Genomic DNA, 24,035 nt, shown 5'->3' with positions numbered 1-24,035 from the left:
TTCACTCCATTTATGAAGAATTATTATGGAAAGGAACATCGTTATCAAGGGCTAGAATCCACCAATAACCTGTCTGTAGTGCCCTGTGTCGAACGCGATATTCCGTATTAAAACTCAGTAAAGTAAAACTAACAATATTTAAATTTTTTAAATTTAAAAATGGCTCGAAACAACACGGAAACATATAAAGAAAAATTTGTGCGACATGATGATTATCCCCACGTCTGAAAGGTAACCGCGTTCTACAAAAGTTTGTCGTATAGCGTTTCCAAAGGCAAGGAGACAAATGTGACCTGTCATTCCAGAAAAACTAGTTATTCAGCGTTTGCTCCATTTGCATTATCTTTGACTTTATCTTGGTGGAACTACTTTCGTCATATTTTTCTTCTTCAAAACGTGAAACTTTGGTAGAAAAACAAACGGTAGTGGATCACTGCTCTGTCAACAAATAAAGTCCTTGGTCTGCTTTGGGGTCCTCAGAATTGTTTTGAACTCGGCTTGTATTGCTAGATAGAATTGCCCGTAGAATTACTCAGCTGCTGTTTCAGAACTAGTTCTGTTACAGGTTTCCTCAGTTCGTTTTATCACTCCTCAAGAGTGTCTCGTAACACGTCTTCTTGCGTCTCTAGTTTGCTTTAGTGACATTTTCCAATTGTTCTTTGCAGCTATATGGAACCAGTATGACGGAGTGGCGTTCGTGTATATCGATCCAGAAAGCCTTGTCGAGAAATTCAAGAAAAGTGTCAAGAGTTACTTTGTCAAAGACAAAACTGCAGAGTATCGTACAAGGGCGCTGATATGTTTCCTGCCAAAATGGGAAGGGTTTGTCGTCACAGACGAAGATGTTGAGCAAATGAATGCCACAGAGGCAATTGTCAAGCTTCATAACGTTGCACAATGTGTGTCTAACGTTTGGACAGAAGAATCGGGTTACTATCGGAAACGCCAGCCCAGCAATTTTGATTTTGGAAAGGTATTTTTCCCTTTTTTACTCAAGAGCCCTTTAGATTATTAAGTTACAAGGATAAGATAAAGACATTGTCAGGGTTTCAAGCGAGTGCTTTATTCCTATAAAATCCTATTGTTTCAGACTTGTCCTATAAAGTCCTATAAATTGAGGAAACATCCTATATTTTCTTAGTATTAAGGAGCCGTTGTCAGTAACTTTAAAGAATCCGGCGACAGAAGCGAAAATTTGAATTTCTTATTATTTGCCCACAATTTTCAAAAACTCCAGCAAATTTTTATTTAGGCAAAAATTGGGAAAGTTCGAAATCGGCCTAAACGTGCTCGATGGCCCGATTAAAATTATGCAAATTAGTACATTTTCAAAACTCTCGTTCAAGACAAGGCAACGTTTTCTCGAGTTGATGCTTTCACAATCGTTTTTACATCCCTTGTGCTTGCTTCCAAACTATATTTTATCTCGACCTGAACATTCTTTTATTTGAAGTTGCCCACGTAAAGAATACAATGTTTGCTATTCCTTAGATAGAGAGATTTTTGCCATATTTCAGATGACCATATCATCCGTGGTATACGAATATACTGGTAATTAAATAATTTTTTTGAACGGGCAATTGTTCTTATTTATCATGTTCAAATATTAAGTTTGGCCCGAAAAAGTGAGCGCGCTAGGTCAAGATGTGTGGAATGCACTTTGACTCAATTCGCCATTTCAGTACTTCATGTTCCTCCTGTTACTTTGCACGTGTCAACACAGTTCACGGAAGCTTTTAGATGAAAGCCAAGGTCTCTGGTTTCATCTCATGCTTTTATACACTTAAATAACTAACTTTAAACTTGAGTGCTCCCCATATTAGCATTAAGTTATCAAATGATTGTTTTCAGGTGAAATTTTCAAGTTTATATTGAGATAGACTGTTCACAGTCCCCCTATTTTTCCGTGGGATTCTCGAGACTGACTGGTACGGTTCGATGGAGCTGCCGCCATCTTGGTTTGTAAAAGCGAGCGCTATCTGGGGAGAGTGTCTAAACTACCGAGGGGAGGGTAGCGGAGTTTTCTTTTCGCTTCCCCTCCATCGTTATACTAACACCCACTCCCGCTCCCCTCGGTAGTTTAGACATTCTCCCCAGATCGCGCTCGCCTTTACAAACCATGCAAGATGACGGCAGATCCATCAAAGCGTACCAGTCTTGAGAATCCCACAGAAAAATAGGGGGACTGTGAACAGTCTAATATTGAGACGTTCAAACGAGATAAAAGAGCCGTCCCCAGGGCAATAACTAGAAATCAGTGAAATTAATACCCTCTCCCTCATATCATGTTACAATTCCAAACTACCGTTATTTTTAAGCTAGAAAGTGTAAATGCTCTCTTTTAAAGTCACCTAAAACAGAATTTGCCTAAAATAGTACGAATGAAGTCTACCGCAAGAAAAAACTGAAAAAATCGCGCACCGACGTAAATGTAAACAACAGCAGTTTCTCGACCTGCCACATGTATGAAACGCGCGAGTCCGTTGTTGTACCTCTGTATGCATTTATGACCAGAAAGTAGAAACAAAAAATCTTCTCTATGCCTATCTGTATAAATACACTTGCCAACCCGGCAAGCTTTGTTTCCTGTGTTTGTCGAAAATACTGAAGAATAGTGCAACATTGTTACTAACGAGCGAGTCTTCGAGCGAGTGAGCGATATGGTGTTAAAAACGAGTGAATAAAAACGATATCAGGCTGTTTACATGTAATAATTTGTTGATTACATATTATATGCTTAAAAAATCACGCCACCAAGTTGAAGTACAAGAAAGTTACATTTAATAATAGTATATATGAATGTAAATACATCCTTATTCCAAAATGGCGGCTGCCTCAGATGATCGGGGTCGAGTAGCACGAGAGCGAGGCATCGAGGGCCACGATTCAATGTTTACATGTGGTAATATAGTCCGAAATATGCCTCAAAACCGATGTGTTCCCGGGTGTAAGAAAAAAGTTTACGAATAGGCGTTAAAATATCTTTCCATAAGTTCCCTGAAGACAGAGAAATGTTCAGGAAATAGATAGTTGCCATACGAAGAGATTTTGGCAAAGAGTTTAGAGTGCTCAAGACGCTTTAAATCGAGTAATTATCTCACATCACTTAAAAGCCGTAAAAAAGCTTAAAACCGACAGCAGTGCCGTCTATTTGTTTTTGGAAGCAAGGCTCTCCGGTAAAGAGGAAGTCCCCGAAGAAAAGGAGAAAAGAAGTCCTTTCAACTGGTGGTTTACGCGAAGCGTGGTTGTTTCTGTTGATCTCAATGTTGCCTGAAATGGTTGAGTTAGCTAAAATACTCGACAAGACGCAATTTGCTGGGAGCTCTGAAAGAGACATTGGTTGAGCTGAGCGTTCTCTGGTTTGAGATTCAGTACTGATTATGGTACTGATTGTTTGCAATTGTCGAGAATTCAGACTTGAGTAGTTGTTGATACTCTGTACCTTTTTATGACCAAATTTTCGTTATGTGTGTTGGAGGTACTTGATTGTCGTTTAGTTTCTGGATCATAGTTTTCCGAGCGGAATGATTGGTGATATTCTCTTTGTTTGTCACATTCGCTTTTACGGCCATTGTCTTCATTATTGCGTACAGTTTGTTAACTCCAACGGCTGTTCTTTTTTAATCAAGCTTGTGTCTCGTTTCTTTCCTTGACATTGTACAATCTGCATTATTGCAATCTTCAGGCCTCCTTTGGGCAAATGCCTTGTAAAGTTGAACGGGGCATCTTTCCTTGCTTTCGTTTTCATACATTCTTGGCTTGACGGGACGGATATCACGAGGGTTTTCGCCCGTACGTGCCTTTTTTTGCCGTTTCGTGTATCCCCGAGGCAAGCTGAAAATTGTCTCAAATTCCGCATATTGGAGATGTAAAGTTTTGAACAACGCGATAACTTTCATTGCGTGACAGATGAAATATGATGCAAAAGTGCGCGAAAAGCACAGGAATGAACTATGTCAATATTTGCGCTTGTGATGACAGGGCGAAAATAAGTTTTAAAATTACAAGAAGAAATTGAGGCAAGTCAAGGTCTGCAAGGTACATTTGAATTGCCGGAATTGAAGCCGGAAAATCATGTATCCCCCCCCTCCAGGGATTGTACAGGATTCTCATCAACAGCAGCAACACCAACCTTTATCTTCCTCAAAGTAAAACTGAAATTAACTAAAACGAAACGTTAACAAATCAAGAGCTTATCCTCAAACAAAAAGGTAATCTATTTAGGAAAGAGAAGTTTTCCATTGGCCATGGCACCTCTCCGTGCAGATCAAGCTAAGAAAATGGGCAAGTTTTGCAATGTGTTACGCTTAATCAATGCTAAAAGGACGTGCGCCCGTACCTAAAGGCACAAAAGAGCGGGCGTATGAAGAAATTTAGGACGAAATAGTGTTGTTGCTAGAAAGGGCAGGAAAAGTTTTTTATACGAGTGAAACTGAGAGCATGAAAGAACATTTTATTTCCTTTTCTGATTTTCCCCTATTTTTTTAAGCAGAAATTCACTGCTATGCATTACTTTACTTTATTCCAGGAATAATGATTTACGATTGAAACTTTCCATTCGTCTTTATACAGTATGCTCTCACCACCGAGAGAAGCACGGCCTTCGTGTGAGAAATGGAAAAGCTAAGTCAGAAATCTTTAACGACGAAGGGAGACCGCGGAATGAGCAGCAAAGAATCGTTGCTCATTGTCAATACATGTACTGTGGGTTAACCTTATCCAATTGGAACTCGTAATTAAGTTATATCTTCAACCAATGCCATATAAAGACCACTATAAATTGAATAATCACTAGAATCATGATATGGTACACAGGTTCGAAAGACTGACCTTGTCAAAGGCTGTTCGTGTGGTGGATACTCTAGAGCACGCTAGAAAATTTAACAATGACAACGCCAGACTTGAACAGTGACGGCCCGTACGAGAAAACACCGTCCCTTAGACCGAAGACGAAAATCTTAAGGCCCCGTTCAGACTCGGTGCCTGTTCGCGGTTCTCGGGCACGGGCACGCGTCTGAACAAAGCTTTTTGTCGGTGCCCAAGCAAACATCTGGGCACCGGGCACGGGTACGGGCACTACCTCCAAGGGTAGTACTCGGGCACCGTTCCTGGGCACGAGCACTGGTCTGACAAGATTTTATCAGTTCCCACCTTTTTCTCTCATGCCTCCTTACGATACAGCAAACAAAATGGCGGGCGCTTAATTGACGAAGGAAAATACGATTGCTCCTTGGGCTCCACGGAGTCTGAACAACGTCCTTTTTAGTGCCCGGGCACAGAGCTCCAGCACTGGCGCCTAGTCTGTAGTCGTGCCCCTTGTCCTTTGACACCAGTGCGCGCGCCAGAAAATAATTATAAGATCTAAAAAATTTCAACCTCTTTCAGGTGCTGACGCGTCCTCAATTTGTGTTCAATTGCCTTTCATAAATTTGACCATTAAGCTGCGTAGAGCCTTATTTCTCTGAAAGTAGATTTCATTACTTCATTATAGACGTAAGTGCGGATTGCCTACTGGACACGGAAGAGGAGTTACAGAAACCTATCTCTCTCGACTACCTCCAAGAGGGAAGGAACCTGCATGCTATACTTAGTAGCGTGTTTGTTAACGATCATCACCAAATGCATTTGCTCTATGCTTCTGGTCAACTTGAGTTTTGACTGCCATGTTCCACCCCCACCTCATCCCCCTTCACGCCTATATCCCACCAAATAATAGCAAAAACGCAGCAAAAGAAAATAAAACGAAACAAGACAAAGGAAAAATCGCAGTTGCGGTGATTTTGTTCAGGATCTTTATCCTTCACATTTTGGAATTTTATTCCTACTTTATTTTTTTCTTTTCATGGGCAAATGTTGAAACTTGTCCTACTTGTGTGACGCCGATAATACTTGTCACGCAACCTAAGTTGAGTGACAACTGGCTTAGACTAGTTGAGGTGACAACTGGCTTAGACTAGTTCAGGAAGGAGAGGACAAAAACATTTTCCTTCACACGTGATCTACTACAAATATCTGGACTGCAGATAAGTAAGAGCATTTAAATTCCTCAAAGTCGGACTATAAATTAAGGTTAAACTCTTATCTTAAAATTCGATCAGTCCTTCCGTCAGCAATGATGCAGAATAATGTTGTGTGTTTCCAGTTAACATTTTATCACCATAAGTGACTCGTCTCAAACAGACATTAAAGCTAGGTCTGACTGCAATTGTATTTTAACAACTTAACTTGAAAAGAATATTTGTTTTCGTTCCATTCATGGTGAACGTCCTTATTGCATCGATTAATCGTATAGCACACTCTGATTGCAAATCTTGCGCATCTTTTGAGCTTGCTCCGCATCTTTTGAGCGTTGATCCATGGCGAAAGACAAACTTCACTCTCCTAGCTATATAAGCTTTTTGTTTGAGGATAGTATTGAAATACCGCATCAATTAAAGTTTCGAAAGTTCTTAATTTGTTGATTTGATTTAAATTAATTTTGGTTTTACCTGTCTTGTATTGTTATTGATGAGAATCCTGCAAAGACAACACAGGGTGAATCTCGGAGGAGGAAAACTACATGATTATCGTTTCAGTCCATTAAAATAAATATACCTTGCAGACCTTGACTTGCCTCAACAGCCTGCGTGACTTACGCGAAACTTGCTCGGCTTTGAAATGTGTCGTCATTATTAAAATACTTCGTTCGCTGCAAAGAACTCAGTTTCAAGAGATGATGAAATGTCAAACCAAGAAGCTTTCTCGATTAATATCCAAGGACATCGACATAGACGAACACAAACAACATTTCCTCATGTCGCTTATCTTTCTTCGAGAAGCTTATCTTATGTAGAGGTCTTAAATTCTCACTTCCGCTTCAAAAAAGCGTCGGTTTTGGAAATTAGGGCCTCTCATCACAGATCCCAAGCTAAAAGATCTGGCATCCGCCACCTTGCGCTCGATCGCACTCAACTATATTGCAAAGAAAGGCCCCTCTCCTCCTAAAGCGCTGCTGAGAGCCCTTAACAACCGCAAACGAAGGGATGACATTATCAATTCCAAACCGAACAAAGGCTCTGGTGTTGTAATAATGAACAAAGACCAGTACCTTCATCTTCTACGTGAGGCCTCGATCAACGACTCTACGAAGTTTGCCCATGTCGACCAACACCATCCCAAATCCAGAGGGAGACCTCCTAAACATTTCCACCCACTTCTAGAGAAAGAAAAACAGCTCCACGAGAAGGTACATCGGATTCTACTCAAGGCCACAGCCGAACAAGTTTGCCCTAAAGGCTCCAGACTTGCGCACCTGTATGGCCTCCCCAAAACACACAAAGAAAGGCTATGTATGAGACCAATTTTATCAGCTTCTGGTACATACAACTATCCGTTGGCGAAATGGTTAGAAGAGAAATTAAAGCCACAATCTACCAACAAATATTGTATCAACGATATTTTCGGCTTCACTGACGAAATAAGAAACACTGACATCGAATCTGACCACATCCTTGTCTCCTACGACGTGTCCGCATTATTTACCAATGTTCCTCTGATGGAAACCATTGACATTCTCGTGGACAAAGCCTTCGAGCATGACTAGTTTAATGAGACGCATAGTATGCAACTCCAAAAGCATCAACTAACAGAGTTACTAGAAATTGCTACTTCAAAGCAGCTGTTTCAATTCAACGGTGAACTTTTCGAGCAAACAGATGGTGTAACCATGGGCTCGCCACTTGGCCCACTACTGGCCAATGTTTTCATGTCCTGTATAGAGAACCAACTGGAACAAAAGAGCATGATCCCGTCTTTTTATCAAAGATACATGTATGTGGATGACACTCTGCTCAAAATGCCCAACGCAGAATCAGCGACAGACTTCCTCCAAGTACTTAACAGCGGTCATCCTAGCCTATCTTTTGCCATGGAACTTGAACATGAAGGCTTTATTCCTTTCCTCGGGACAGTAATCACAAGATGTGGCAACACACTAAAAGCAGAAGTGTACAGAAAACCAACTTCTGCTTCATTTTCAAAGCCACGTGGACAACAGATACAAAAAAGGGCCTAGTTAACACGATGGTCGATCGTGCGAATCGTCCGTCGTCCACTGAAGAAGCCTTTACTAAAGAATGCGACTTACAAGATACCACCACGTTTTCAAAACTGCGCTATCCGAATACATTGGTCAATTCCACAATACATAGGTTCATGCAAGAAACTGATAAAGTGCCGCACGTGGTGACTTCTTCAGAGCCATCTGTTTACATTGAATAACCTTTCAAAGATCAGCGATCAGCCGATCGCGTCCGCAATGAAATCAACTCTCTGGGATCTATGATTAATGTCAACGTAAAACCCGTCTTCACCAGCAGAAAATTATCGCAAACCTTCTCCGATCGTCAACACGCAATGCGTTTTATATTCATTCTAATGTGATTTGTCGCGATATTAAAGCATGACGTTTCGGCGACGACATGTCACCATTATCAAATGTAAATTATAATAAGATCGGTAACGTCATGTAAAGAAAGGAAGGTGTGAAATTACATTAGAATATAACGAGATGGAGTAAAACAAAAGAATGTGCAAAATTAAATGAACAGTTTTGCTGGTATGGAGTCTTTTTAAGTGTTAAGAGTCGGTCTCTTTTTCCTTATTAGAAGCATCTCGTAAATAAGGCACTCGAATTTCCCGCGGCATTTCTTTAGGATGGCAAACTGCTTGTGAAGATTGTTCGGTCTTTGATCGTGTTGGTCCTGAAGATGTTTGCCGATGACGGAATACTTGTGCTCCTCAATGCGAAGGTGGAGGTGACGGCTTGTGTAGCCTATATAATTCGCATCACACGAATTGCATTTACAGTCAATCCAGGTCACGCGTGAACAGTATTTCCAAGAATGAAATGAACATTCGAATTTCTCTTTGTAATGCCCGACGTGCGAATGTAACGTTGGACATTTCTCTGGAAATCGTTCCGAAAAAGACGCATTAACTGAAAAAAAGATTTAAAATACTTGGGAAACAATTGTTATTCTTGAAATATTCAATTTTGCAATGTTAAGAAAAATTCATAGCTTTATACCGTCCATAAGCAAGGGAAATTGATACGGGAACTCTGAAATCTCGTTGGCGATTTTCAAAACTGACACGTAAATTTCAAAACTCCGTTCAAATTTCAAAAATATCGTTCACGCGTGACCTGGGTTGACTGTAAACTCATACACAACGCCTTGTTGATTTACCAATGAGGGCTTTGTTTCCGTGACTTTCAGATCTTCCGAAATTTTCCTACTTGTAAACACTGGTTGTAGAACACGATCGATTTTCTTTCCAAGATCGCTCAGTTGTCTGCGCACGGAGTCGGAGGATTTCTGATCTTTAAAAGGCAAGATGATTCGTACGGGGCTGTCGACTGGACTCGACTCTTAACACTCAAAAAGACTCCATACCAGCAAAACTGTTCATTTAAATTTGCACATTCTTTTGTTTTACTCCATCTCGTTTTATTCTAATGTAATTTCACACCTTCCTTTCTTATATAACGTTACCGATCTTATTATAGTTTACATTTGATAATGGTGACATGTCGTCGCCGAAACGTCATGTTTTAACATCGCTACTTTTTATTCTGAAATGTTTTTCCAAATCCTTCGTTATCAGAAATGTGATTTGTGCAACGCAAATTATGTCGGTTTTACTTCCCGACACTTACACCAACGTATTAGTGAACACAACTATTCTACTATCGGAAAACACTCAACATGGCAACAAAAGAGCAAAGATCCATCACCTCTTTAAAGTCCTAAAGAAATTCAGAAGCAAGTTCGATTGCCTAATATACGAGATGCTGTTTATCAAGGACATGAAGCTTCTCTCAACACCCAAAGTGACTCAATTCGCGCCAAACGTCTCACTTGGCACTTTCGTTTTCTTTTCGATTGGTTCGTTTTGTTTTACTTTGGGTATTATACCCATAGGACACACAAATATTTTATTGTTTTAGGTCTTTATATATTGTTGTTTTAACTTTTACCGTTTTGACGTGATAATAACGTAGAGTAACGCCGAAACGTCGTCCGCATTTTAGAGTTTTTAAAATGTTTTAAAAGAATCTTTTAGCGTTTAACGTTTCGATAAAAAAGATATATCTTTATATCTAGTTTTCATTCGTGTTATCCGGTTGTGATTGAATGAGTCAAGTAGTCAGTGACAATGTTACACTATTCTTCTGTATTTTCGACCAACAATATATACAGATGGACATAGCGAAGATTTTTTGTTTCTACTTTCTGGTCATAAATGCATACAGAGGTAAAACAGCGGACGCGCGCGTTTCATCCATGTGACAGGTCGAGAAACGGCTGTTGTTTACATTTACGTCGGTGCGCGTTTTTTTCGGTTTTTTCTTGCGGTGGACTTCATTCGTAATATTTTAGCCAAATTTTGTTTTAGGTCACTTAAAAAGGGAGCATTTACAATTTTTAGCTAAAAAATAACGGTAATTTGGAATTGTAGCATGATATGAGGGAGAGGGTATTAATTTCACTGATTTCAAGTTATTTCCCTGGGAACGGCTCTTTCATCTCGCTTGAACGTCTCAACATAAACTCGAAGATTTTACCTGAAAAGAATCATTTGATAACTTAATGCTAATATGGGGAGCACTCAAGTTTAAAGCTAGTTATTTCAGTGTATAAAAGCATGAGATGAAACCAGAGACCTTGGCTTTTATCTAAAAGCTTCCGTGAACTGTATTGACACGTGCAAAGTAACAGGAGGAACATGAAGTACTGAAATGGTGAATTGGGTCAAAGTGCATTCAACACATCTTGACCTAGCGCGCTCATTTTTCACGGGCCAAACTTAATATTTCAACATGATAAATAAGAACAATTGCCCGTTCAAAAATGTTATTTCACTACCAGTATATTCGTATACCCCCGATGATATGGTCATCTAAAATATGGCAAAAATCACTCTATCTAAGGAATAGCAAACATTGTATTCTTTACGTGGGCAACTTCAAATAAAAGAATGTTCAGGTCGAGATAAAATATAGTTTGGAAGCAAGCATAAGGGATGTAAAAACGGTTGTGAAAACATCAACTCGAGAAAACGTTGCCTTGTCTTGAATAAGAGTTTTGAAAATGTACTAATTTGCGTATAATTTTAATCGGGCCATCGAGCACGTTTAGGCCGATTTCGAACTTTCCCAATTTTTGCCAAAATAAAAATTTGCTGGAACTTTTGAATGTTATACTTGAAAATAGTTGACCAAAAGGGTCTTTTGGGGCAAATAAAAAGAAATACGAATTTTCGCTTCTGTCACCGGATTCTTTAAAGTTACTGACAACGGCTCTTAAGCCTGTTTTTTTTTTTTTTTTAATATTCAAGAAATATTTCAAAGACTAACAAATGTTAATCGCATGTTAATTGAAACTCTAGTTTTAAGTTTGGATGCGTGGGATAGTTGTCTTTCGGTGGTTATAATTCTGGTGAGAGGTGTGCCGGCTCTTCTGCCGTCAAAAAAAGTTTCATTTATTTTTCTGATTTTCAGGCGTTAATGGATCATCTGAAACCAAAGATCGATGCAAACATCGATGTCTTGGCCAAGTGTAAGGTTGGATCAAGAGCCCATGTGTCTGCAGTAGTTTCATCGCTAGCCATCATCATGGTGGTAGAAAAGTACAAGATCAACTTGAAAAGAAAAGACGTTATCTCATTGCTGAGTTGCCTCGCACTTGAAGCCGACCTAGCAGAGAAAAAATGTTCCGTTTACGAGGCTGTTCTGGCTGAAATTAGCACTAGTCTTAGAGAGTGAGTATTTATACTTACCAAATGGCAATTGCATAGTGGTTATGCCTGTTTACTAACCCGTAAGCCTAAATTGCTTCAAAAATTAGGCGGCTCAAAATCTGAATTAGCGCAGTCATTTGAGTCGGCTGCCGGCAATTAATGAGAACCCTAATTAATCAACCAATTTAATGTTGGTTTCTCATCATGCGGAAATGGACGATACTTTGCTCATCACTTCATTCATATAGCCTTGAAATTTATACAGTAAATTCAAAAGATTTGTTTCAGCCTCAAAGTGCTTATTTAGCTCTGGTAGCCTAAGCGCAGGTCGGAACCCCTTCTAGGACCATTGCGGTGACAATTTGGGGCAAAATGGTGCTATCAGATACCATTTCAGCCCACTCTGGGACTTATTTTAGCATTTCAGCCTTTGAGATTAGAGTAATTTGGCTGAGTATGAAGGAAAACAAAATTAGTCCTAATAACAACAATAAATTTTAATTACTGAATCGGCCCCAATTTCAGGGCTAAAGTAGAACGTTGTTATGTGAATTGTGTATATATTTTTGACACCGCTGAAGCTTTTTTGCGAGCTAATTGTCAGCACATATGGTGTAAGGAACCTTCTTTATTCCACCTTGTTTGTTTCTCCTTCATCTCTCTTTCTGCTTTGTCTGCGATTTTCACCCCTGCCGTACAGCGAGCTTCCTGTTCTTTCTCTTCTCTCTTTCTTCCTCTACAATTCAGTCTGTTCATTTTTAAAGTTATTTAGGAGTATATATTGAAATTATAATTAATTAAAATCACAACATTTCATTAGCTTTGCAGTAAGTGCCATTGAGGGTCTTTGTAATCAGTTAATGAAGCAAGCCTGGAAATCCAACCCTGAGTGGCTTTTTGCGGTACCATTGCTACATTTCTTACGGGGTGACTCAAAGCCTTTTGAAGAACCAGATATGGGTAGCTGGCCTCGAGACTTGGCCTGGTGGGGCGCCCAGAATTTAAACATTGCAGATTTTCAACGATCTGACAAACAGTAAGAAAAATCAATTTAGCGCAGTTCTAATGATACGCTAAGAATATTATCTTTTCCAGTAACCAGAAATTCTGCAATACAATCTTCCCGTTGAACTCGACTATAGAATTTTTACTTCTTATAAGAAATTAAACCTCCTTTACTTTACATTATGATATCTTGAACAGTTTTTGTAAATCTTAATGAAGAGAACAAGCCTTTTAAATTTGAAAGACATATTTTTTTGGTTCAGGATTTTTCTTTACTTGAGGTCTGCATTCTGCTTTCGCAAATGATGTGAACTTTAACTCCTCACTGTAATAGTGCGCGCATTTGTAGGTGTACGCATAGCTAAAGATAATCAACTGACTTACTGTTTGCTTGTCATCATGGAGTGAACGTTCAATCTGTATTGTATAATGAATGTTTACGTTGTAAAGTTATTCAATAGTTTCTCGAAGGATTGAATAAATAAAATCATTTGTTCTTTCTTTCGCAGGGACTTTTCGGAAGTGTTCCCTCGTCTTGCTTCATCCTTTGAAGTTGACCGACTGCTAAAGAGAACGTTTCTTCATGCCATTCCTATTTGGCATCTAAGCGAGATTGTTTTTACCCGAATGTTCCATGTTTCCGATCTTTGCGTCGCTTTGATAACATTCTTTCCTCTTGGTCTGGTGCACAAAGAAAAGGTGGGAACATAATTGTCATTACGATCCTACAGGCAGATCTACAAACTGTCAACTGTAACTAGATTCCAGGATGAAACAGTAGTGATAGCAGTTAACTTTGCCCGTTGATGTATACTGTAGTTAGTCTCCGTGGTGAATGTTCACGGGTAAAGTATTGTTTTATAGTTCTGTTTGATTTATCTTTCTCTTTATTTATTTCTGATTTGCAGTTGGAAAGTGTTAAGCAGTGTGTACAAGCAATAGTGAACATTTTGGAAACTGAAAAAGATGCAGACAGGTGAGCCTACTTGTTTTTCTTGTCTTCATTCGTCTTTGAAAGTTGTCATCCTTTCTACTTTCCAATGTATGATTTCAAATGGAATACACCCTGCATCTACTGGAGTATTGTTGTTGATTTTCGCAGGTGAAATGGACATGTTTAATTGTATTTTGTATTGCAGTGTAACAAAAAGTTAACCTTGTCTCCCAGCAGTATCCAGATGGAGATCACAGACTTCACAGTGTCTGCAAGTTTAAAGTTGGTCGAGATGTTAATGGAAAGGCTTTCTCTTCGAACTGATATTGTGCTCATCTGTCTCGCAATCAAGCTGTTGTTTTTAAGCATCCAAAAGTCGGGAAATGGCGAGGAAAATAAACATCAAGAAAAGCAATCCGTGGAGAAAGGCGCTACAGTTCACCTTTTGAAGAAGGTTGAAACCGCACTTCGAGTACAATTTCATTATCACATGCAAGAGTATAACCATAGTGAACCCCTTTTAAAGGAACTTCAGGTACGAATTGAGTTGTTTTATTATTATAATAACCTCCCGACGTTATTAGAATCGTTCATATTTTATCGTTACGAACTGTATGTTGCTTTGCCGGATTCTTCATTATTTGTCCTGTAAAAAGAATTTAACAGGACTGGACGATAGTTGGCTAATGGAGACAGAATATAGTGTACCATTCAAACTAAACAGTTAGACATTAAGTTAAAACCTTCAATTTTCAATTTCGTCATTGAACATTCTTGACATTTTCATTGTTGCCCTTTCTTCACCTAGGTGTGGAGTGCCCTTCTTAGCGTTGCGGATGGATACCAAGGAGTTGAAGAGTATCGGAGACATTTAACAGAGTTATTTATCTCCCGGGCCGCACGGGTAATGAGCAGTTAAACGCTATTGATATTTATAACCATTCTCATTAGACAAACATTTATCGTGTGTAACAACATCGGACGACGGTATCAAAATATACTGTAGTCTTCGAGTAATGTGAAATCCGTCTTCCGAATTTATTGACAAGGAAACAACAAAAAAGGAGGTCTCTTTTCTAGGTTTTTTTTTTCGATCTAACCACAGTGTAATAAGATGGAAGCTCGCAGCAGCTTTCCTGGACTTAGAGTGGAACTTTTGAAATCATTCATTCATACTTCTTCATCATTTCAACATATGTTTAAAGTTAATGTTCTCTTCTGTTTCCAAGCAACAACTATTACCATAGCAACGGTAGCGCATAGCCTGGGATTTTAAACATTGTTGGTTACCTCGAAATCTAGTCAGACACTTTATGACGAAACTTAAGGGATTTAAACTACTCAATCTAGACAACTTGTAGGCTAAATTAGAAACAAAGCTGTAAGAGCGTTTTCAAGTAAAAATTGAATCAATTTTTCGGGGTTATTTTGTTTTGCCGCATTTTGCACCAATATCTCTGGCAAAATAAAACTTGACACTGTGTCTTTTCTGTTAAAAGGTCTTTCCTCATAGCAAAACCATTCAAATGTTAATGAGTTCCATTGGTGTCTCCGATTTTAAGATATTCAAGTTATGTTTGAAAACAGTTAAATAAAGTGCAAATGTGAATGGAAAAGTTCCTAGCTTGCATAAATCGAGATATCTTTAAAATGCCTCTACAGATTTTTCTGTTAAATTTCAAGTGGTTAGAATTATAATTCTTTTCGACATTCGCGCACGTTTTAGGCTCAAGAACCGAAACCGGTGTTAGATAAGAAGATTGAATCTTGGGCAAGTTTATTCGTTATTCGCTTTCTCCGAACAAGAGTTTCATTTTGTTTGTCCGGATCTATTTCACTGCTATTCACGTTCTGTGAATATTTATAATAACGTGAAGTCGTTCAAAAGGTAAAATTTACAATGGAAGACTTATATGAAGCATATATTAATGTCAATTTTACCTTTTGCACGACTTTACGTTAACATAAATATTCACAGCAAGTGAACAGCAGTGAAATAAATCCGGACAAACAAAATGAAACTCTTGTTCGGAGAAAGCGAATAACGAATGAAACTTTCCCAAGATCCAATCTTGTTATCTAACACCGGTTTCGATTCTTAATAAAACTTGTGCGGATGTCGAAAATAATTCTTACTCAAACCGCTTATAAATTTAACAGAAAAATCTGTGGAGGCATTTTAAGGATAGTTTAAGCCCCTAAAGTTTCGTCATAAAGTGTCTGACTAGATTTCGAGATAATCGACTATGTTTAAAATAAGAGGCTATGCGCTACCGCTGCTATGGTAATGGTTGTTACTTGGAAACCGATGAGAAAATTAACTTTGATCATATGTTGAAATGATGATGTAGTATGAAGGAGATCGAAGTCTATATTGTATGCGAGATTGTAATTTCAAAAGTTCCACCCTAAATCCAGAAAAACTGCTGCGAGCCTCCTTAACTAACCAACTTTCATTGAGTTACCCTCTATCATCGCTAAATTACTGGGGAGGGTTATTTGACGTTTAACATCCTCCATGTGACATCGGAGAACACCCGTAGGGAATATTGCTCGTACGTATGTGACGTCATAATTTTCTAAAATCCAAAACTAAAGAGCCTCCAAAGTTTTTATCCTCACCAGGCATAAGAGGCCGTATATCTATAACTGTTTACAATTTTACAGCTCCATAGCGTCGTTCGTTTGGAAATCAGGGCAGTTTGAATTTTATGGTTATGGAGTTACGAAACAAAGAGCTACGATCAACTTTGTTTAAAAAAAATATGCTTATCTCATTATTTTCAGCCTTTTAGAAGGTAGAACATTAGAGAAAGTGCTTATGTAAGTGGTTTTAGTGTTCAGCACTGCTAATCAGTCGCTGGATAGCCAAAGTAAGTACCAGATGTTAACGCTATTTTTCGGCCGCCATATTGGTGTTCCACGGAGGTACACCAAGATGGCGGATCCATACTGGGCTCTGTAAATTTCGGCAAAACAATTAACGGATATCTGACGTTTGGGGAGACGTACAGGCCTAAAATTTGGAGAATTGTCTCCTTTAGTCATCCTCTTTAATATCACAACTTCTCAACTTTTTCCACTGCATGGTTTTTGATTTATTTTTTACTGCGTGACAGTGCATACCAGGAAATTTTTTTTACATTGTTTTGATGTCACTTGTCCCTCACAAAATTGGAAATGCTTTCAAAAACCGTGGTAGTGATGATCTGTGCGGCAATAGGACATTTTCATGATGGCGTCATTTGACTACAACTACCAGAATCCTTCAGTTTTTTTGTTTTCTCATGCTAATTAGAGAACGAATAAAGTCACCCACGAGCCACTTTAAAAATTACCAGCAAACCACAAGCCTTCTTATAGGTGCAGAGATTAAAATAAATCGGAACGACTGAAACAAAACCAACCAGTCCGATTTGCCTGGTCCGTTTTATGCATCAGTCAATTCCAGCCGTGCCCATCCCACCCCCCCCCCCCCCCCTTCCTCGGGCCGACCCCTGGGAAATAGGATATTTTGACAAAACGTTGTTCAAATGCCCCGGGGTAGGGGCTCAAACATGTTTTGTTTTCTTCCTTTCTCGGCTTACTTGCAATAAAATGTAAGATAATTCAGGCCAGATTTAGTCCCAGCTAGGTCTTGATTCCCGTATTTAGTGCCAAATAGGTCATTCTATAACTCTAGAATCCCATTTGCGTTCTATCTAGATGTATTCTAAAAGAAACTTACTGAATTTGCCAATGAATTGGTCATTAGAAGAAGCGAAAATGTTTTTAGGTAAAAGAAGTCAGATGGTCAAATGCCCCGGGGTAATTGGGTGGAAGGCTAATGCCCAACCCCCGGGCTGGACAGTGTACGAAAATTCCCCACTATTGCCCGGGGGGGATGGGCACAGCTGGAATTGATTGATGCATTATTTTGAATACGCCAGGACTTTCATCCGAGCGTGAATATTGTGGTAAACCAATCAGATCGTAAGACTAAACAGTAGAAGCGGTTGTAAATCAGGCAAATCGGACTGGTTGATTTTGTTTCAGTCGCTCCGATTTATTTTAATCTCTGCACCTATAAAAAATATTTACCCTCCAAAGCGCTCGAGTTCTTTGCTCTCCTTTGTGTAAAATTCTCGTCTAACGAAAGCCGAGGGTTTGGTTCGTTTTTCTGCATTCGTTCATTTAGGCGACGCGGCGGAACAGTGGAACAGTTACAGCCAGCAGCCCTCAACATTGAAATTTTGTCCGAAGATTTTGATTCTATTGTTGTATAAGATAAACAGTAATCTTAAAGGGTCCTTCCGATTATTTCTGAAGTTGACATGAGAAGAAATTAACAGTGCTGGACTCAATGTTAGCTCGTTAATATCGCGTTATAGCGCGCTACGCCGATCCGGTGTATTGTACTATCATGAAATTATTTCTACCTTTGATGATATAGCAACGATCTACGAATGAATCTGCAGCTTGCTAAGCAAATGAGTATTTTAATTTATTTGCCTGTGCCAATAAGAAAAAAACGAATGAACGCCACCTAGAAAACCATACAGTTTACTACGTTTCTTCGCAACGCTGTTTACATGAATCGGGAAAATAAAATCGAACGGAGCTAAAACTTACGTGTTAGGTCAGACATCCGTAGAAATCAGGAACATCGCTACAACAGATGCATGCATGCAGACAACAACTCCTCCGCTTCTTTGTTTCAGAATAAATGCGAAGAGTCATTGAGAAGAATATATTCCTTCGGAAGAACAACTCTAAAACTGCATTGTCAACGGCGAGATGTTACTTAGAAACGATCGACGATTTTCCGATTTTCCTTTCCACGCGAAGACTGTTCTTGAAAATATCCACACAAATAAAGCGAGAGGGTATTATGCAAAGCTTAATGACACGAAAAATAGCGATATTCCAGGAAATGAGCTCGATGAATGTGGATTACTTTCGCTATTTAGTGCCCGCTGGTAATTTTCATAATTTTTGACTGTGCGAAATTCAACTCGGCGCGCAATGCCTCTTGGATGAACATGGGCCTTTCATTTTAACCCTCTAGACCAATGAAAACATTATACTCTGCCCATTTGATGAGAACTAAAACCTCTTTTCTGGGTTGCTGGCATATCAGGTACCCTCGAGGTCGCGAAAAATGCATCTCCTGTGATAGTATCCTTCGACATACCAAACAGTCGAAGGGGATTATTCGCATAGAAACACAATGGGATAAATCTGGGGAGATTCGAACGTGAAGAAGGAGTTATTAGGCGTACTTGATTTGCGTGGTAAAAAAGTTGAAGTTGTGCTTAAACATTTAAAAATAGTGGTCGACATACCCAACTATAGAGACCTTGGCAAGGCGAGTGTGACTGGGTTGTGTCTCACCTGAACGTTGTGCAGACAAAACCAAATACTTGGAGAAAGTTTTCATCAAGAACGTCTATAACCAGGACTTCGTTAGATGCAACACTTACAAGAACACTGAACCTAACGTCACAAACAACGACGCTATACTACTGCGACACCTCTTGACTCTGATGATAGCTTCCGCTCAGGTTGTTAAGGCGTCAGCCAACTGATGTCACCTCAAACAGTCCTTCTCAGGACAACACTCACCTGGATGATTATAATTTACGTACTTACGATATGACTCTTGGGTTCAAACCATTTATCCGTAAATGGTAGTGTTGGACGGTAGACTTAAAGTTGCGGTATTGTTTCCTGGTCCACCGAGATAGTTGGGAAAAATGTGTGATTGATAAATAAAACACTTTTTCAACAAGAATGTTGACCCAATACCATCAAACGTGGGGTGCTAGATGTTCCAGCTTGAAATGAACGGGAACGTTCAGAATCAAGCTGTGATTAAACATCTGAACTAGTGTGTTTTTAAAGGAGTAGGTACTTCTGTTTTGTTGCATGGACGTAAATTCTTTAGTTATCGTTAATTTGTAGATTGACTCTAACCCTAACAGGAACTGAACATTAAAAATTATTTGGAAATACAAATAAAGTTACACTGGTGGATTAAAAGCATTCTGAAATTATTACTGAACATTTTATTTATTATCTTTTGAAGATGAGGAAAACCTACGTTGTGGAGATTTTCTGTGAAGTTAACCTGGACGAGTACGACAAAGCCATCGGGGAATCCTTTACCAAACTTGCCTTCGAAGCCGTGGAAGAGATAATAAACGTGAGTTTGAGACTTGCCTTGGCTTACTTGTCACGCAAAGCTACTTGAGATGGTAACATGATCTAGTAGTGAAGAGTTTATTTCACGGAAAATGTAATAGGCCATTTCAGAGTCGCTTTGAACCTCGTCATGAAAGCGAGGCTTTGTGTAAAGTTTTTATTGTAAAAATTAGTTTCCATTCACATGAAGAAAAAAAAATTATCTAATGAAAAGCTTTGAACTCAGCCTTGCTATCATAATGAAGTTCAAAGCGACTCGGAAAGTGGTTTATTTGTTTTGATTCATACCCGCTATATTCATTGTTAACAGGAGCACTGAATGGTTTTTATTGGTGAATGTCTTTTCGGATGGCCTTCTTGGTGGTACCCTGCGAGCAGAGGCCCTTCGATCTTCCTAGATTACCCGACTTATTTGATTGGCATCGAATTGTTCTTGTCAGTGGAATGTCTGTTCGGAGAGACGTGACGTTCTCCAAAAGTTTGGATTCGGAGAAAAACAAGCGTCATCTTAGTGATAGGTTCCCTCAAACTTTCGCAACGCTGTGAGCGTCGTTGAAAGCCCAGCGAGCAACATCAGTGTAAATTCAGGGAGCAAGATTCTGGTCCCAAAAATTTTCGGCAATTAAATTGTCAGTTAAAGAACCCAAACATGCACGCCAGTTTGCCTTTAAAGGGCCATTAAATGATGCGAAAATGGATGAAACAACATTTTAACTATTTTGCTTTTATGTTCCCGTCGGATGCCCCTCAACAAAGGAGTAGCAACTCATAACATTCGTGACCTAGTTGTCTGCGTAATTTACCTTGCTGATTGTAGCATCTTTGAAGATCCTCGCGAAGTTGTGTAACCATAGAGTTATATATTTTAACTGGGATTTCACTGAATTTTAGTCACGACAGGGAGCAGACGCTGACCGCGCCTTTGAGACTCTTAGGGGCTCAAGCCTAAGAGATGACGCAAGGGCTGCAAAGTACGGCGAACTTCTGTCCATGTTGCTAACAAAATTTTGGCCAAAAACGCCTGAAGACGCAAGCAGGCCAGGCTTGGACCCTGTTACTGTGGAATTTCTTCTTTCTTGGAACTCGATGGCCGGATACCTCACGTTTTTTGGTAACCAAATAGAGTTATTTTCTCTTTTCGCAGAGGCTTTTCTGTATATTTTACGCGCACTTTGTCTGTGTCTGCATTAATGTCTGTGGCAACAGCGTATTGTATATCTGGCTATATTATTTATTTCTTTGAAATAGTCGCTAGTGTTTCTGAGGGCCTCCACAGACGACACAACTTGGTATCGACAACTATTTTCAAGGCAGCTTAATTTTAAAAATCGACAACTATTAGTCTTCGGAAATATGTTTCCTCACTAAAAGTTTAGTTGTCGATAGCCTTTATGTTTTGAGGGAGCTTGGAATCTTGATTGTAATGCGCCTGTGTTCATCGTTAAGAAAATGACAGCCACGAGTGACTCTGACTTAAGTAATCGATGACTTACTCACAGATGAAAGAAAATGAGTTGTCGATAACAAAACTGCCCCGTTTGGTTATCGACAACTAATATCAACACGTTTTTCTTTTGAAAAGGAAAACTACTTTTTCCGATTATTTTATTTTCCACCATTTGTGGTCGATAACTTGATTCACTCACGAGATTTTTTGGCATCGACAATAACATAGTTTGCCTCGTCTGTGAAGGCTCTAAGAAAGCAATGCGATAACTGCTTAACAATTATTCTACGAGCGCACGTTGGATATAAGATGATAGATAGCCAATGGGGCGCGAATTGTTTTATTAAAAACAATCAAGAAATATTGTTAGATCTTGCTGGTTTCTCTTATCAAAAACAACGAGAAAACCATTTTAATGGTCGCTATTTCTCGGGCATGGTATAATGGCTCATATACCATGGGCGTTAAGCCAACCAAATCCCTGGAATTGCATTATACAATGATCCAGTTTTTAATAATATACATTATATTCCATGTACTGATACGGTTTTGCATTGTATTATATTGACTATACGAACAAACTGATTTCAAAACAGGAGATGAGTCCGGAAGAGGAAGCATTTTAACAGATGATGGTCAAGCAACATTGTTCATGGCCAAGTCCTTACTGACAGCTCTTGTGGAAAGAATTTTGGATTCATCAGTAACTGTAGAGATCTTAGAACTTTTACAGAAATACAAGCAGAGATTTCTACAACTTCTAGAGGCAGATTCCTCTGCTGTCAACAAAGAGATCATGGTAGCAGAAAGCGGAAAAAGCTTGGATCAACGAATTGAAGAAATCCAGGGATTCCAAGCTGTAAAAAAGAAAACGGTGTCGTTCATCAACATCTGTGACTTGATTAGGCCAGGTGAGGATTAAAGTCTTAAGCGAATGAACAAATGTTGAACGATGGTGCGACTTGTTGAAACGTTGTTGACGCTAATTAAATACTCATTCAACTTCTGTTGAGCAACAACTGCACATTTAGGCGCGAACATTAAAGTTGCGGACGAAGAAATGTTGTTATCGCTTTTGCGCTACGAGCGTTGTCACTGTAATTATGAGACAAGGACAAAAAAGGCGAAGAAAGCGCAAAATTTGGACTCGAGAATGGATAAAAAAGAACCTATTTCGGGGCATACTACACCCTGTTGGCAGAAATCAGTAACCTGGATGTTTCGAGTTACCGCTTTATCTCTCGCATCTCGGTTTTTGTAATCCTTCTACATCATACAGACAGGGAAACGTCTCATAAAAAGTGATGAGGTCAGCGGTATTCTCAAAGTTCCATCTGAACACAGCCTCTTGACCCTCTTCTGCCGCCATGTTGGATATTTACACCAAGCCATGTGACACCAAACTCGAAAACGATTGGTTGACGTCGTTCAACAAGCGGCAACTTGTTCAACAATGTTCAACAGCCGTTCAACATGTAATTGTTGAATGGCATGTTTCAATATTCAACAGCACGATACACTGTTCAACATTTGTTGAGCAACAAATGTTGAACCGTGTATCATTGGCTTAAACACCCAAACACGCAAACAAACAAACAAACAAACAAACAAACAAAAAACAAAACAAAAAAAAAAAACAACAGCAACAATAACAACACTGATCCAAGAAACAGACCAGCATACGATTCATTACTTATCGGGGTGAAAGTGATCTTTGAAGTTGTTTTAGAGCCTCATGAAGATGGAAATGAGCCTAGTGCAGCCTTAATGTGGATTCGAACGTGTTACCTTGCAACTATATTGCAAGCGTTCTACCACTGAGATGCCAATACCTTAAAAGCTAGGTCAGTTGCAAATTGAATTTGTACCCTTGCACTTCGGTGTTTTTTGCATCTAAAAAGGTTGGAAATAATAGTGTTTATTTCGTTCGTTTAATCTACAGTCAATATCGCCAGCATAACGGCAAAAGCCAGCCAAGATGTCTCCTTTCACCAAGTTCGCCAGTTGTGTGAACGTAGAAGTGACGGTCAAATTGAAGTCAAATTTTTTGAACTGCCACAAGTGATTGCAGATGTCTTGCCTGCACTTGAGAAGGTGCAAGAAAGTTTAGTGTTCCAAGACCTATGGGCACAGTATGGAAAGAAAGCCCAGACAGCCAGAAAAAATGACGAGGCACAGAAACGAGAACTCAGCATCTCCAATGTGGTGGAGTCTGTCTGGAAACCAGCTTACGAAACGTGGAACCAGCTTGTCGCCAGCGTTATGGACGGATCATTGACTCTTGGAGATGTAGACAAGTTCTTTGGTGGCTACAAGAAACGAAAAGGAGATCTTATGCGAGAATTGGTGTGCATTTTTAACTTGAAGCAGGGCCAAGGTCAAACAACTAGTGATACCAGTCAGCTGAAGGCAATGGCTGAGAAGCGCGCAGGTCAAATACAGCAATATCAGAAGCTTCACCAGTATGCCAGTGCCGCAGATACAATCTGGGAATTCAAAGAAGCAATGGGATTCAGTGGCGATTTCAAGGTTATCGAGGATCTGCGTAGCCAAGTAAGTATCTACATTAAGCAAGGGTTTTAAGCACATGACAAACCAGAACAGCGGCCGACAACACATTAAAAGAAACCAAATCGTCCATTCACTGTTACCAGTATTGGCACGCTATTGTTTTCATTGGGGTCG

The 24,035-nt window shown here is 39.4% G+C and overlaps 1 protein-coding gene across 4 annotated transcripts in view; it reads left to right on the top strand.

Annotated features, from left to right (window-relative positions):
* Nucleotides 1-24,035, top strand: part of LOC146479004 (E3 ubiquitin-protein ligase rnf213-alpha-like) — a 102,653-nt gene that overhangs the window by 18,447 nt on the left and 60,171 nt on the right. For 2 of the 4 annotated variants that reach the window (XM_085111198.1, XM_085111196.1), the window contains exons 7-17: nucleotides 666-973; nucleotides 11,543-11,802; nucleotides 12,602-12,817; nucleotides 13,296-13,485; nucleotides 13,695-13,762; nucleotides 13,958-14,255; nucleotides 14,529-14,624; nucleotides 19,788-19,904; nucleotides 20,795-21,014; nucleotides 21,947-22,261; nucleotides 23,293-23,903. In XM_085111198.1, coding sequence (XP_084967324.1) covers nucleotides 666-973; nucleotides 11,543-11,802; nucleotides 12,602-12,817; nucleotides 13,296-13,485; nucleotides 13,695-13,762; nucleotides 13,958-14,255; nucleotides 14,529-14,624; nucleotides 19,788-19,904; nucleotides 20,795-21,014; nucleotides 21,947-22,261; nucleotides 23,293-23,903 — 2,699 coding nt within the window. The remainder of the gene's footprint in view (nucleotides 1-665; nucleotides 974-11,542; nucleotides 11,803-12,601; nucleotides 12,818-13,295; nucleotides 13,486-13,694; nucleotides 13,763-13,957; nucleotides 14,256-14,528; nucleotides 14,625-19,787; nucleotides 19,905-20,794; nucleotides 21,015-21,946; nucleotides 22,262-23,292; nucleotides 23,904-24,035) is intronic. The other 2 variants (XM_085111197.1, XM_085111199.1) reach the window with 2 other exon arrangements.

Source organism: Pavona decussata, unplaced genomic scaffold (assembly GCF_977016875.1).
Source record: "Pavona decussata unplaced genomic scaffold, jaPavDecu1.1 SCAFFOLD_61, whole genome shotgun sequence".
Lineage (NCBI taxonomy): Eukaryota > Metazoa > Cnidaria > Anthozoa > Scleractinia > Agariciidae > Pavona > Pavona decussata.
This window is presented reverse-complemented; position numbering and strand designations above follow the sequence as displayed.